Source organism: Notolepis coatsorum (genome assembly GCF_963971535.1).
Source record: "Notolepis coatsorum genome assembly, chromosome: 12".
Taxonomy (NCBI): Eukaryota; Metazoa; Chordata; class Actinopteri; order Aulopiformes; family Paralepididae; genus Notolepis; species Notolepis coatsorum.
In genome coordinates this window covers 31,077,661-31,092,848 of record NC_140176.1, presented here as the reverse complement: position 1 = coordinate 31,092,848, position 15,188 = coordinate 31,077,661, and the positions used below count along the sequence as shown (strand labels likewise).

The 15,188-nt window shown below is 42.2% G+C and overlaps 1 protein-coding gene across 1 annotated transcript in view; it reads left to right on the top strand.

Moving 5' to 3' along the window:
* The window catches only part of stau2 (staufen double-stranded RNA binding protein 2), a 411,601-nt gene that overhangs the window by 198,298 nt on the left and 198,115 nt on the right, over positions 1-15,188 (top strand). Inside the window, exon 10 of the mRNA XM_084325794.1 lies at positions 4,339-4,512. Within this exon, the coding sequence (XP_084181920.1) occupies positions 4,339-4,512 (174 nt within the window). The remainder of the gene's footprint in view (positions 1-4,338; positions 4,513-15,188) is intronic.

Sequence of the window (15,188 nt, the reverse complement as noted above, 5' to 3'; positions counted from 1 at the left end):
AGCTTAGCTGCTTTATACTTATAGCACATGCATGAGCCTGGTCTCGTTTGAAAGCTAACATTCTGAAGTTACTAATGCAAAAAAAGGAAAATAACTTTTAGTGCTAATGAAATAGAGTAACAGAGGTCCTAACTTGAGTTGAACTTGAACTTGTGTACTCACATTTTTCTGTAGTGGTTGCAATATAAAAAGAAAATATATAAAAAAATAAATAGGTATAAGCTGGAAAACACTGCGGATCCATAGCCTGAAGTCTTATGTAGTAGTAGTACTGGTCAAAACTTTATAAACATTTGTTCAGAAATGGGTCTTTGAGAAAGATCTGGGTAAACTGAGCTTCACTCTCGTGCCTGCGGGCGCATCACAGCCGTGTTGAAAAAAGAATGCGGCATGTCGTGTATTATTGCTTAAATGAATATAGGCAATAAAAAATCTTAATCTGTGATTAACACATTAGAAAAGGGTAGGGGCCCTAACAGTTAGTAAGTAGGAAAACAGGGCTCCAAAACTCTGAACTCACCCTTTAAAACCAGAGCCAACCCATGAGGAAATCACGCTTAACTTTGGTATAAAAAAGACCTCAAGTGATCCATCATTACTATTGATGCTTAAGGGTAACACCCATATAATTTAACTCCTGGTTCATCGCCAGCAGCAGACTGCACCGGTCCAACTGTTGTGGCGCACATACCTGCAGTGTTTGTTTCTCATCTGGTTCCCTTCCAGAATTCAGTCTCTCTCTCTGTCTCTCTCTCTTTCTCTCTCTCTCTCCCTTTGTCTCTCTCTCTCCCTTTGTCTCTTCCTCCCTTTGTCTCTCTGTCTCTCTCTTTCTCTCTCTCCCTCTCTCTCTCTCTGTCTCTCTCTCTCTCTCTCTCTCTCTCTCTCTCTCTCTCTCTCTCTCTCTCTCTCTCTCTCTCTCTCTCTCTCTCTCTCTCCCAGACTCGGGGCAGGAACACAACTTGCTCGGACACACTTTTGGTTTCAGAGTTTTAAGCCCTCGTTGTAAACACACGGAAGATGATAAATACGCTGCTGTTTGTTATTTTATAATACTAATATTATACTAACAGTGGTATTACTAACGGCTAAGGTAAGGCTTCTCTCTGTATAATACCTTTTCTAAGTTTAAATGTTTAAATATCAACATTATCTGGCCATCCTCAGTAAATACTATCAAACTCCCAAAGACCAGAGATGGGACAGGCACGCACACACTGAATTGAAAATTGAGAGAGAGAGAGAGAGAGAGAGAGAGAGAGAGAGAGAGAGAGAGAGAGAGAGAGAGAGAGAGAGACGAGTCTGACTTGCAGAGCGCGCACTGTGTTCCGTCCCAACTATCTTTTTATATATTTATATTTGATAGTGTAACGTTTGGCTACTTGAGTAGTTTTAAAGTCGTAGTGAAGATTGATTTATATGAAAACCGATTTATGTATAATTTAAGCAAATTCCACGCCATTCAGTGATGATTCAGAATTCCGTGTTAATATCTAAATTCCATGAAATCCTCTGCGATCACGGATTCCATAGGTCCCTACACTACGCATACGCATAATGTCAACATTGAAATAAGGATTATCAAAATAAAAGCACACGTTGAACTTGATCATGCATATTTATTAGAAAATGAAATTACAGCACTATGTTATCAATGAAATTTATAAATTTTAGTATACATTAACGAGGCATATTTAGCCAGAATATGTTGCCAGAACATAAAAAAAGAAAAGCAAATGTGTTCACATGCGCTTTTCAAGAATAAAAAAAAAAACTAGACTTAATGGGAAGGGTGTGCTTGTACATTTGAACAGTTCCATGATATGTCAGTGGCTGCGTTGTGCTGAGAAAGAGGCGGATATCCGCTTGTATTCTGAGGAGAGATCTGTAGTTATTTTTTATTATTACATGGCGTTTTCACATTCGCCGAAATGCTTGCTTGTGATTGGTCAACAGCCCCCCGACTGCGGTCATTATTTTTCAATAATGACCGCAGATTTTTCAATAATGACCGCAGAGCGCAGCTGTTCGCAATCAAGCCCACTGACACTGTTTCAGTGCAATTAGACACTGCCGTGCCGGCGATGACAGGGGGCGGAGCGACGAGCGGAGCCAGAACACAGCGGAGCCAGAACACAGAGGCTGCCCGCGATAATAATAATCACTTTATTTGGGCTGACAGAGCCACAGAACAACTGCGATTTGTCAAATGAATTAGGTATATTGTTAGTAAGTTAGCGGGATAATGTATAGCGCTGCACTGACAGCGGAGTGTCAGCGGAGCCAGCCCAGAACAGAGGCTGCCCGCGATAATAATAATCACTTTATTTGGGCTGACAGAGCCACAGAACAACTGCGATTTGTCAGATGAATTAGGTATATTGTTAGTAAGTTAGCGGGATAATGTATAGCGCTGCACTGACAGCGGAGTGTCAGCGGAGCCAGCCCAGAACAGAGGCTGCCCGCGATAATAATAATCACTTTATTTGGGCTGACAGAGCCACAGAACAACTGCGATTTGTCAAATGAATTAGGTATATTGTTAGTAAGTTAGCCATGTAATAAGCGGGATAATGTATAGCCTACTCGGTCATTGTCGCAAAATAATTGACCTTCACTACGTTTAAAACACCTCGGCGCGGCGCCTCGGTATTTTAAACTCCGTGTCGGTCAATTATTTTGCGACAATGACCTCGTAGCCATACATTATCCCTTACTTAATGTCAGTGCCGAAAATCCGGCCTCGCAGAGGTATGTTGATGCGAAGGGGACAAGATTTCTCAGCGCAGCATTACACAACACTGGGTACTCGTTCCGGACTGATATCCAGAACTTGGCCTGTCCAGTGAACTTGACTTTCAGTAGCTCGTCACACGAAAGATCAATGAGCGCCTCCTGCTCAGACAGTGGGAAGCCTGTTGTGTCATGCGTAATGAACGGAGCTTTGATCCGGTTGTCTCTTTCGGGAAAATAGTTCCTAAATTGTTCAATGAGCCCTTCTATGTGGCTACAGATGATGGGCTTCAAATAATAAAACATTCTGTTCCTCCAAAAAGCCATCAAGCAGAGTAAATACCCCAAAATCTCTGCTGATTATCCGGGAGTGCCACAAACGGAGTTTCTTAATCCAGCTCTCCATTTGAGCTGCGAGTCCAAACAGGTCTGTGTCCCGACCTTGTAGTCCCAGATTCAACGCATTGAGGCGGTCAAACATGTCGGCTATATGTGCCAGCTGTGACAGCCATTCATTATCAGTACATTTCTCCAATGGGTTGTTTTTGTCTGCAAGGAAAATCCACGCTTCTTATCTCTCTCTCCACGATTTTGACAACAAACCCACACAAAAGACCAGACGTGGTCTCCGCGATTATAAATGCGCAGGATGTAGTGAGATGTGTATTAGAATACTGTGTCGGCCTCCGTTGATGAAGGGGCGGGGCATGGCAAATACACACAGCTGCCAGCTGCGATTTGGGCTTGTCGGTTTTTCTCTTGTTTTCTTTTTGTTGTTGTTGCCAATGCGCGACCCCACTGTCACCTACCCACGACCCCACTTTAGGCCGCGACCCTTGGTTTGAGAACCACTGATCTAATTGATTGAAATTGATTGAAAACTTTATTAACAGATTGCAGAATGGGTACAATACAGTACGGCTCAATATAAACAACTGCCACGAGGATGCAGACCAGAAAAAGACTTTCGTCTTGTTTACATCAGGGTCCTCCATTTTAAATTCATCAGGACATTTATGACATACAAGACATACAAATATACAGTACTGTGTAAAATAAAAAAAAGATCATAAGAAAAATATATACATCCGAAGGGGAAGAAACTGTACATTGGAGGGGGTGGATGCAGGATTTTGATATTTACCGGGGCCAGTTGCTAATTGCAGCCTCCGATAGGTGCTCTTTGAGATCGGTTTTGAAGGAGGGTAGGCATTCACATTATTTTACGGCTGTGGGTAGGGCGTTCCACATTGTTGTGGCATAATTGTGAAACGTGTTTAGTCCCTTGTTTGAGCCGAAGCTGAATGTGACTGAATGTGTTTATAAGTCTCTTTAGCCAAATGACTGAATGTGTTTGTAAGTCTCTTTAGCTAAATGACTCAATGTGTTTGTAAGTCTCTTTAGCTAAATGACTGAATGTGTTTGTAAGTCTCTTTAGCCAAATTACTGAATGTGTTTGTAAGTCTCTTTAGCCAAATGACTGAATGTGTTTGTAAGTCTCTTTAGCTAAATGACTGAATGTGTTTGTAAGTCTCTTTAGCTAAATGACTGAATGTGTTTGTAAGTCTCTTTGGATAAAAGCATCATCTGAATGTGTTTGTGTCGCAGGTGAAGGTGAATGGCGAGGTTGCCACGGGAACAGGACCCAACAAGAAGGTGGCCAAGCGGAACGCCGCAGAGGCCATGCTGCTTCAGCTGGGATACAAGGCTTCTACCCTCCTCCCCCAGAGCCCCACTGAGGTGTGTATCTATCTGTTCTATATCTACCCTCCTCCCCCAGAGGTCTGTATCTATCTGTTCTATATAGGCAATACAATTTGATCTGAATATATAAATATGATATCTAAAAATATGAGAAAATATAAACGGTGTAAAAAATATAATTAACTCTGAATATAAAAATGAGAAAAATACACAGTGTAAACAAAGGTGCAGATGAGGGTCTTCTGTATGCCACTCGTTTTAAGAATTCACACGCGCACTATAGCGCCACCATCTGGCCAAATGGCATGTGATGCGACACTGCACTCACCTGGGTCCTCAACAATACACCCGCCAAGTGTCAAGTCGAGCGCATGAACAGTTCTCTATATACGCAAACTACAGATGCATGCACACATACACGCAGCCATTTCTTCCTTTGTAGTTAGATTCTCATACGGTATGTTCTTCCTGCGCCCCCTGCGCCCTCAGTCAGTGTTTGTGAACAGGCACCACTCTCTCCTAAAGCTAGAAATCAGAGAGAGAACCCTCCATTATGTGATGTCACTGGGATGTAAAATCTGGGGCTACTCCATAGACAAGACAGGGCTGACTTTATTTAAATTTTTTTATCCACTTTTTCTCCCATTTTCTATATATTTTTCCTCCCATCCCAATTTTTTCGTATCATCCAATTCAACCCTCCCCTGTCACGGACGCTGTTTCTTGCCTCCCACAAGCCGGCTGCAATGTGGACTAAGTCATACATAGCACAAGTCCCCTCCGGTACTTGAGGTAACAGCAGTCGCATCTTTTCACCTGCGCAGCTCGATCTCTCAGTGGCGAGGAGTAACGCGTGTAGGGTGACCAGGTGTCCCCCTTTTGGTTGTACTGTCCCACCATTTGACCTAATGTCCCGCGTCCCTCATATTGAGAGGATGTTCCTCTTTTCGAAGCCAAAAAAAACATGCGTCTAAAAGCCCCTCCCTACAGACAGTAAACGTAGCAACCCGCCTCTTGTCCACACACATTGCTCTGATTGGTTATAGTACTTTAGCGTGCTGCTTGCCTGCTTGTGACGTGACTGAGACTGAGTCGTGACCAGTGTTGGGACTAACGCGTTACAAAGTAACGCGTTACAGAAACGAAGTTACTTTTTGCCGCAACTAGTACTCTAACGCATTACTTTTGAAATTCAGTAACGCTACTTACGTTACTGAATGGTTCGTCACTGCGTTATTTGCGTTATATACGGCGTAGATTGATAGCGAGCGGTAGTGATTATTATTAGTGTGGGTGATTATTATTATTATCCTCATTCCCACCCGCGTAGAATGATACGAGGCGAGTCTGGCCACTGGCCAATCAGAAGTGCGCAAGAAATGCGGCTACGGAAAGAAATAGACCCTCTCTATTGTAAACAAAACAAACGCTCGCTATGAATCCACATAAAAAGAACGCAGTAACAAACTAACAAACCATTTAGCAACTACTTGGAGAGATAATTAATATACAACATGGAAACGAGATAAAGAACATGTTTGAGGCGCTGCTGGAGTCAACTGGACTAACGTAACGTTACTACATCTCAACCACCGCAGCCTTTGGTGAGTGCAATGTGTTCACTGAAACTCAAGTTGATCAACGGATTTTGACTGTACGAAATCTGCCAGGGAATCTCATAATACTAATCAAACAATATAAATATAGTCCTTTCATGCACAATTGATATCCTAACTATTCTAACGTTGCAATGCTTTGATTGATATCTTAAACAACGTTGCAACTTGCAAGATGGTGAATGAATGAAAACTTTATTTAACAGATTGCAGAATGGGTACAATACAGTACGGCTCAATACATACAATTGTTAAGGGGATGCAGACCTGAGAAAGACGTTTGTCTTGTTTCCATCAGGGTCCCCCATTTTCAATTCATATAGACATTTATGACATACACAACATACATGACATTTATGGCATAGGGACATATAGGTATTTAGTACTGATACATTTGTGACATAAACGGTATTCAAATATACAGTACTGTTACCCCTAGCTTTGGGTACAAGGGCGTTCCACATTGTTGTGGCATAATTGCGAAACGTGTTTAGTCCCTTGTTTGAGCCGAATCTGGGTTTTACATGATTTGTTGAGCTTCCTCTGGTGTAGTGGTTGTGGTATTCACTGACCTTTGGGAAGTATTTTGACATGTACATGGGTACCCCGGTCGTATAGTGTATCTTGTAGACCAGGCCCATTGCAAGTTGCTGTACTCTGTCGTCTACTCTAAGCCATCCTAGGTTGTCAAAGTGGGCAGGGGTGAGGTGGGTTCTGGGGTTCAGGTCAAGTAGTAGTCTGACCAGTTTGTTTTGTGATGTTTGTAATTTTGTTTTAAGCGCCTTTGAGGTGCTTTGGTACCATGAGGTGCAAGCATAGTCGTAGTACCCTTGAATTATAATGGTTATAATGAAACGCTCCGGCGACATCAAGGCTGTTCCTTCAACCGGCGCACTTCTTATTATATGACTCGGGACAACATTTGTTTGTGTCAGATTTGTGTTTGTATCTAGACCACATTGCTTAGCAGAGTTCGGTGATGTGAATGGAAACTGTCAAGTTGATCAACCGATTTTGAGTACTATAGGGCATGGGACTCGGGAGCAATCTTTTTTTTTTAAATAACTAAATAGTTACTTTTCACAGTAACTCATTACTTTTGGGTGTAAGTAACTAGTACAGTAACGAAGTTACTTTGAAATGAAGTAACTAGTAAAGTAACTGAGTTACTATTTTTCAGTAACTAGCACAACACTGGTCGTGACGCTACCTCATATCGCAAATCTGATTGGTCAAAAAAAACACAACAACATTACAAGCGAACTAGTTCAAGATGGAAAGCAGTAAAAAGAAACGGACCTGCAGTTACAACCAAGACTGGCAAACGACACATGACTGGGTGAGGCAGATGGCAGGCAATCCGCAGCAGGCTTTCTGTGTTTTGTGTCATAGTTCGTTTTCAATTGCGCATGGAGGAGAATACAACTTGAAGCGCCACAGTGGACGTGAGTCTCACTTGAAAGTGGCTCACCAAAAAGAAACATCCAGATCTATGGATATGTTTCTTTTTAAACCAAACAATGATAGCCAGACGGACAAGGTCACTGCAGCTGAGATAACAAGTGTCTATCACACAGTACAACACTCCCATTCATACAGGTCAGCCGACTGTGGTAACCTTTAACCTTTGATTTAAATCTATTCGGTGAAGACCATGGCAGTTATTCTAATATAGAAACACAATTTATTTGTATTATTATTTTTGTATTATACTACACTGTTTTCCCTAGTTCTGTGTTAACAGGGAATATCAAACACAAGACATTCCTGTCAAGTGATGACGTTTGAATATTTAAAACAGATGTTAGGTGGTATTTAATTTGTATTTATTTTGATTTAACCTTTAACCTTTGATTTAAATCTATTCAGTGAAGACCATGGCAGTTATTCTAATAAAACATTTTACATTATCTATCTGTCCCACTTTGTCCCACCAAAATCGTACTGTTGTCCCACTTTGTCCCACCAAAATCTTACTGTTGTCCCACTTTTGGACTTTTTGCATCTGGTCACCCTAAACGCGTGGGAGGCTCACGCTGCCCCCGACACTTCCTGATTCTACTGCGCAGGCGCACCAACAGACCTGTAGGAGTCGCTGTCCACAACGCCCGATCCCCACCCATCAGTTTCCCACCCCCTAATACGGCCAATGTGTATTAGTACGGACGACCAGCTAAACTGAAAGCAAATGTGGAGCGCTGGGCTCGAACTGACGAGCCCAGCGTCTCCAGCATTTCGTGGCAGGGCGCCTTGCCCACTACGCCACGTTGCCGCCCGACAGGGCTGACTTTATATGGCCATCAACTGTTTGTGTGATCTCTTGCACTCAAATGATTAGATTGCATTAGATTAAAATGTATTGTCATCATACAGCACAAGTACAGTACAACGAAAAGAGGTTTGGCATCCAACCAGAGTAAAAATGTAACCGTAAAGTGCAATAGTAATATACAATGTACAGGTGATTAAACCGGGTAGGAAATATATAAATTAGTACTACTGAGCAATAGTGCTAATCAGATGTATGTACAGAGTTGTAGTATTGATATTTCCAGTGATACAAGTATAAAGACAGTATGGTATAAGTGATACTGTCTATCAGCGTAACTAGTAAGAGAAGGATATGTACAGATTTAGATATAGTATCTACTATCTACAGATTATGTAAAAGGACTATGTGCAGGTAAATACAGACAGGTGTGGATAGGTATATTATATGTGGTGAGAATACATTATATATATATTACATATATATATTAGGGCTGTCAAAATGAATGCTTTAACTTTGGAGATTAATTTAAATTATTTAAAGCATTCAAATAAATTTATCTAGATTCATCTATGGAGTGAAAAATCTTCAATCTTAGCGCCGCGGATATAAGAAAGAGGTCTAGCTGAGTCAATGTTGATGGTTTTGTTGAACATTTGTATTTCACAGGAGAGAAACGGTATTCAAAGAAAGCTATTAAAATAGTCTTTGAATCTAAATATACTTTCTTTGTGTTGATTTTACATTAATTCCATGATTTTACTCAAGTAGATTAATTAGTAAAAAAAAATTTACAGCACTAATATATATATATATATATATATATATATATATATATATATATATATATATATATACACACACAGCATACAGAGTTATATGGGTTATTATATATATTATAGCAGCCCTAGATTTTACATCCCAGTGACATCACAGATTGAACGGGTCAACTCTCTGATTTCTAGCTGTAGGAGAGAGCTGACTCCACTCCCCCGGGGCGCAGGAAGAACATCTGTGAGTTCTCAGAATGGGTTGGCGTTCCCCTTTACGGAAGCCAAACTTTAGGGCAAATATTTAAACTTGTTTAGCGTATGAGTTTGTGTGCAGTAAACATTGGACATTAGCTGCCCTGTAGTGTTTTACACAGATGTTGTTGTGAAGCAGCTGAAATATGTTTAGAGGCAAGTCATCTGCGTGAAATGAGAACTGCCCCAGAAGATTTGTGGCCTCCATATATCCCACTCCAGTCACCATATATTCAAGCAATAGCTTACGACAGGCCGTGGTATATGGTTAATATATCACAGCTGGGGGGGGGGGGGGGGGGGGGGGGGGCGTAGTTCTGCCCGACGCAAAGCAGAAGGCCGACTTAGCCCCTTAGCTGTGATATATTAACCATATGCCATGGCCTGAAGTGAACTACTGTATTGCTTTTATAAAATGGTTACCAAGTAGGCTATGGCAATATGATAATAAGACACACTTGGGGCGACATTGGCTCAGGAGGTAGAGCAGTCGTCTTGTAATCCGGAGGTTCCTGTTCGATTCCCGCTCCTCCTGGGCAGCGTGTTGAAGTGTCCTTGAGCAAGACACTTAACCCCTATTTACAGGTTGACACCTTGCATGTTTACCTCCGCCATCGGTGTGTGAATGTGTGAGTGAATGTGTGTGTGAATGTGGGAGTGAATGGGTAAAAATGTGAGGAACAAATTGTAAAGCGCTTTCGATAAAAGCGCTATATAAATGCAACCCCATTTACACACTTCAATTTAAATAGTTTTTATTAGTAAATAATGATTTTCTAAATAAAATAGGCTGCCTGCACTGTGAGGTGGTTGCTATGCAACATACATAATAACAACTAGCTAGCCTTCTTTTTTCATCACAGGATACCGTTATATTGATTTGTCAGGTGAGGTGGCATTCGAACAGCAACAAATAGGGCTTTAATACTATATTATATGTTTTATAAAAAATGCAGACCCGAGCCGCCAGACGCTCGCAAAACGGGTCCTAGGACCCGGTGCAAGTTTTTTTTTTATCGATTTTTTTTTATTATTATTCACATGAAACAAGACAACACATTAAACACAATCACAATACATAGGAGTTCAGGAGTAGCGTAACAGCTGTGAATGGGAGAGTTAAGCCACACAGATCTGAAAGTTTGTCCGTTATTGACCTCCAGAAGCGGGCCACTGGTGGGCAATCCCAATACATATGCATATAAGTGCCAGTGGCCTTTTGAGAGCACAAAGTGCACCGAGAGTCGGTTATCAGTCCCATAGCAAATAGCTTCCTAGGTGTAAGATAGGTCCTATGAATATAATTAAAATTAATTTGCTGGTGATTGGGATTGCGGGAAGATAATGCCACATTTGCCCAAACATCATCCCAGTCAAACTCGGGGTCCAACTCTGGGATATCCACCCGCCAGATTGTATCCAATGATACATTTTTATACGTGGATTGAATTAAGAGCGTATAAAAGTCTGAGACAAACCCTCTGGAGGTCGTCCTGTCCACTATGAGCCTGAGGAAGGGGTGTGGGTGCAAAGCTTGAGCCCACGGCACAGCATTGGAGAGTCCAGGTGCCATGGGCATTTAACCCCACACGACCTCTGTACATTACGCCACGTTTGGATCACGTGAGTTATGATCGTTCCATACCTCAGCCGGCATTTCGAAATAGAGACAGTGGAGTACACCACATCCTGCAATCTTAGCGGTGAGACCGCCGCCGCTTCTAAGGAGCGCCAAGATACAGCATCTACAGGGTCTAGCCAGCACATCAGAGGTCTCAGTGAGAAGGACCAGAAATAAAGCTTAAAATCAGGGATTGCGAGGCCCCCATCTTGTTTCCTACGTTGAGTAGTAGCTCTTTTGATTCTCGGGCGTTTGTTATTCCAGATAAATTTAGATACCATCGATTGTACCTTGCGCCAGTGGTCTATTGGAGGGGGCAGGGGGAGCATTGAGCTAACAAAATGTATCCTAGGCAGAACGTTCATTTTGATTATGGAAGCTCGGGCTTGTAGGGAGTTAGGAAGGGACGACCATCTGTCTAGATCCTGGCGTATTTTATCATAAGTACCCGTGAAGTTGTACTTAGTAGTTTGACTCAGCGTGGGGAATATCTCTATACCTAAGTATTTAAAATGTTCCACTATGGGGATATCAACTGGTAGTCGCACCGCCTTGGCCAGCTCATTAAGAGGTAGGCAGGCTGATTTGTTCCAGTTAATCTTAAAGCCTGACAATTTACCAAAGTCGTCGATTATTTCCAATAATTTTGTGGCCGACCGGGAAGGGTCATCCATAAAAATCAGTAGGTCATCCGCATAGAGAGCAATTTTGTGTGGTGTATTATTGATCATTATGGGGACGATGTCCTCTGATTGCCTAATAAATTGGGCCAATGGTTCGAGGGAAAGCGCGAATAGTCCCGGGCTCAGAGGACACCCCTGTCTAGAAGATCTGGAGACTGGGAAAAGTGTGGAACAGTTTTTGCCTGTCAGTATCATTGCCGACGGCGAGGCATACAGGACTTTAATCATATGAATAAAATTCTTTCCCAGACCCATGACCTCAAGTACCTTCCACAGGTATGACCATTCTAGTCTGTCAAACGCCTTCATGGCATCCAAAGACAGAACAGTGGACGGTGCTGTATTGTCTTTACTGTTATCGACTACATGCAACAGCCTCCTAAGATTATCTGCAGCCAGGCGCCCCGGGATAAAACCAGTTTGATCGCAGTGTACCAATACCGTCATAAATCTCTGCAGGCGGCGGGCCAGCACCTTGGCAAACACTTTTAAATCGGCCCCGAGAAGACTCAAGGGCCTATAGCTACCACAATCATTGGGATCTTTGTCCTTCTTGAGAAGTAAAGAAATCAGCGCCATGTTGACATCTCTTGAGAACTCCCCCTGTTCGATAGCGTAATTGATCATATCGAGCATCAATGGGCCCAGTTGGTCCCAGAAAGCTAAATACACCTCGGGTGGAATACCATCCCAGCCTGGTGCCTTACCCCTCTGCATTTCAGCGATCGTCTCCCTTAGTTCCATAAGGGTGATCGGTTTCCCCAGTTCCTTAGCCTCTTCCTCAGAAATGTGGGGTATCTCAAGCCCGCCAATGAACGATTCAAATTTAGAGTCGTCGAGATTAACCTCTGAGCTATATAACTGTGAGTAAAACTCTTTAAAAGTGTCGTTGATCTTTTTCGAATCAGTAGTGATTGTACCCTGTCGCGTCTTGATCGAGGGGATATCCGAGAAATGATCATTCGAGCGTATTTTCATTGCCAATAGATGGCTAGGCCTGGAGCCGTGAAAGTAGTAATTTTGCCTTGTCCTATGTATCAAGAACTCAGACTGTTGTTTAAGTATGGAGTTTATTTCCTTCTTGACTATCTTACGTTGTGTGTTTAGTCGTTCACTATAGTTAGTTTGCAAAGATGCGTATAGATCCGCATATAATGTTTCCAGTCCTTCTAGTTTTTTTGATCGGGATTTACGTAAGTTGGAGGAGAAAAGTGTGACATGACCCCTGATAAATCCTTTCAATGCGTTCCATAGGACCCTGGGGTCATCGACCGTGCCAACATTGATCTGCAAGAATTCAGCTAGTTTACTCCCGAACTCAGAGCAGAAATCATCGTTCTTTAATAAGGTTGAGTTAAAACGCCACCTGGGAGCTCTCGTGGAGAGCCTGCCAAAGGTTGCCACAAGGAAAATCCCCTTGTGGTCCGAGAGAGCCAGGGGAACCAATGAGACGTCGAAACTATCAAACAAATTAGGGGATGCGAATGCATAGTCTATTCGAGAGAAGGTTTTGTGTCTGGCAGACAGGTGAGAGTAATCCTTGAGGGTGGGATTGGATAAGCGCCATAGGTCTGCGAGCCCAGTGTCCTGGGCCCACATCCTGAGGGCCTTAGAGGACCGTTTTTGGTCGCTTGTTTCAGAGGGCCCGGACCTATCCATCTCCGCATCCCAGCACGCATTAAAATCGCCACCCACAATGAGAGCGTATCCAGTAAGTTCCAACATATTCTTCGTGATTGTATTATAAAACGCTGAATCAAATGTGTTAGGGGCATACAATGCTATTATTGCCATCTTCCTATGAGAGAACTCAACTTTTGCTATAGTAATCCTTCCCTCCGTGTCCGACCACACATCCAGGATTTTGATATCAAGGTTACGTCTTGTAACTATGACGACTCCTTTCGTCTTATCATCGGCTGAGGATGAGGAGATAACGTGATATTGTCGATTTGCTAGCCTTGACACATCACCCACCAATAAATGCGTCTCACTAAGGAGAGCAATGTCAATATTTCTTCTCTTCAATAACCAAAGGACACTGGCACGCTTGTGTGGGGCGTTAAGACCTCCTGCGTTCCAAATTAAAATATTCAATTTAGCCATGGTCGAGTTTGTCTAAATGTGTAGAGAACATACCAGTGCAGCCAGGCTGAGTACAGAGGCGCTGATCCAGGCGGGCCCAGACGGTCATCCCAGGAGTTCAGAGGAGGAACAATTACACACATATAAGACAACAGTACATAAAACACATAAAAATACCACCCCAGTTACAACCCCCCCTCCTTCTACTCTAAACCCTAACCCACCCGTCCTATTATAAGCCCTCCTATACCCACTCTCCAATCCCCTCCCTATGCCCCATCCACTAAGGATGGTCATCTTCCTATCATTTCCCACTGGAGTCATGGATCCAATAAGACGCTCCCCACTCCGACCCCCCTCTAGATAAACCCTTGATTAAACCCCCACTAGTCCAATAAACACAAATAATAATAAAAATAAAATTCAATAAAGATATCGGTCGAAAACCACCTGAGCCTTGGCCCTAACATGAGATAACCATAATGGAAAAAATAGCCATTATTATATAATAACTCAACATCACCCCTGCAACCATCTATTTCTGAGTCTGCGCATCAACGTCGCAATGTTATAGCACAAATGGATAAAGGAAAATTCAAAACAAAATTAAATTAAAGCATACCAGCAGATTGTCTAAGGCAGGATCGGATCACAGGTAAATTGTGCAAACAGATGTCATTTAAACAACGACAATAATAAGAAAGGGAAAAAAGGGGGTTATGGTCAAAGTGCACACCTGTAACAGCCCCTCTGAACAGGCACAACGGTTGGAATGACATAACCTATGTAAGAATAGAATTAAACACATTCATTAACCCGGGAATTGTAATAAGCAATACCTGACACAACCTGTTATCATATATTGTTTCAATAAAGATATCGGTCGAAAACCACCGTGAGCCTTGGCCCTAACATGAGATAACTATAATGGAAAAAATAGCCATTATTATATAATAACTCAACATCAACCCTGCAACCATCTACTTCCAAGTCTGCGCATCAACGTCGCAATGTTATAGCACAAATGGATAAAGGAAAATTCAAAACAAAATTAAATTAAAGCATACCAGCATATAGTCTAAGGCAGGATCGGATTACAGGTAAATTGTGCAAACAGATGTCATTTAAACAACGACAATAATAAGAAAGGGAAAAAAGTGGGGTTATGGTCAAAGTGCACACCTGTAAGTGCCCCTCTGATCAGGCACAACGGCTGGAATGACATAACCTTTGTAAGAATAGAATTAAACACATTCATTAACCCGGGGATGGTAATAAGCAATACCTGACACAACCTGTTATCATATATTGTTTATATATATATTCAACCGATCTTCTCCTACCGGAGCACAAAGCTCAAAACAGCCTGGATATAAAAATAAAAGCATACAAGAAGTTAGTTAAGGACCCGATCACCGTTGAATTGTGCGAACCGATGACACTTAAACAGCAACA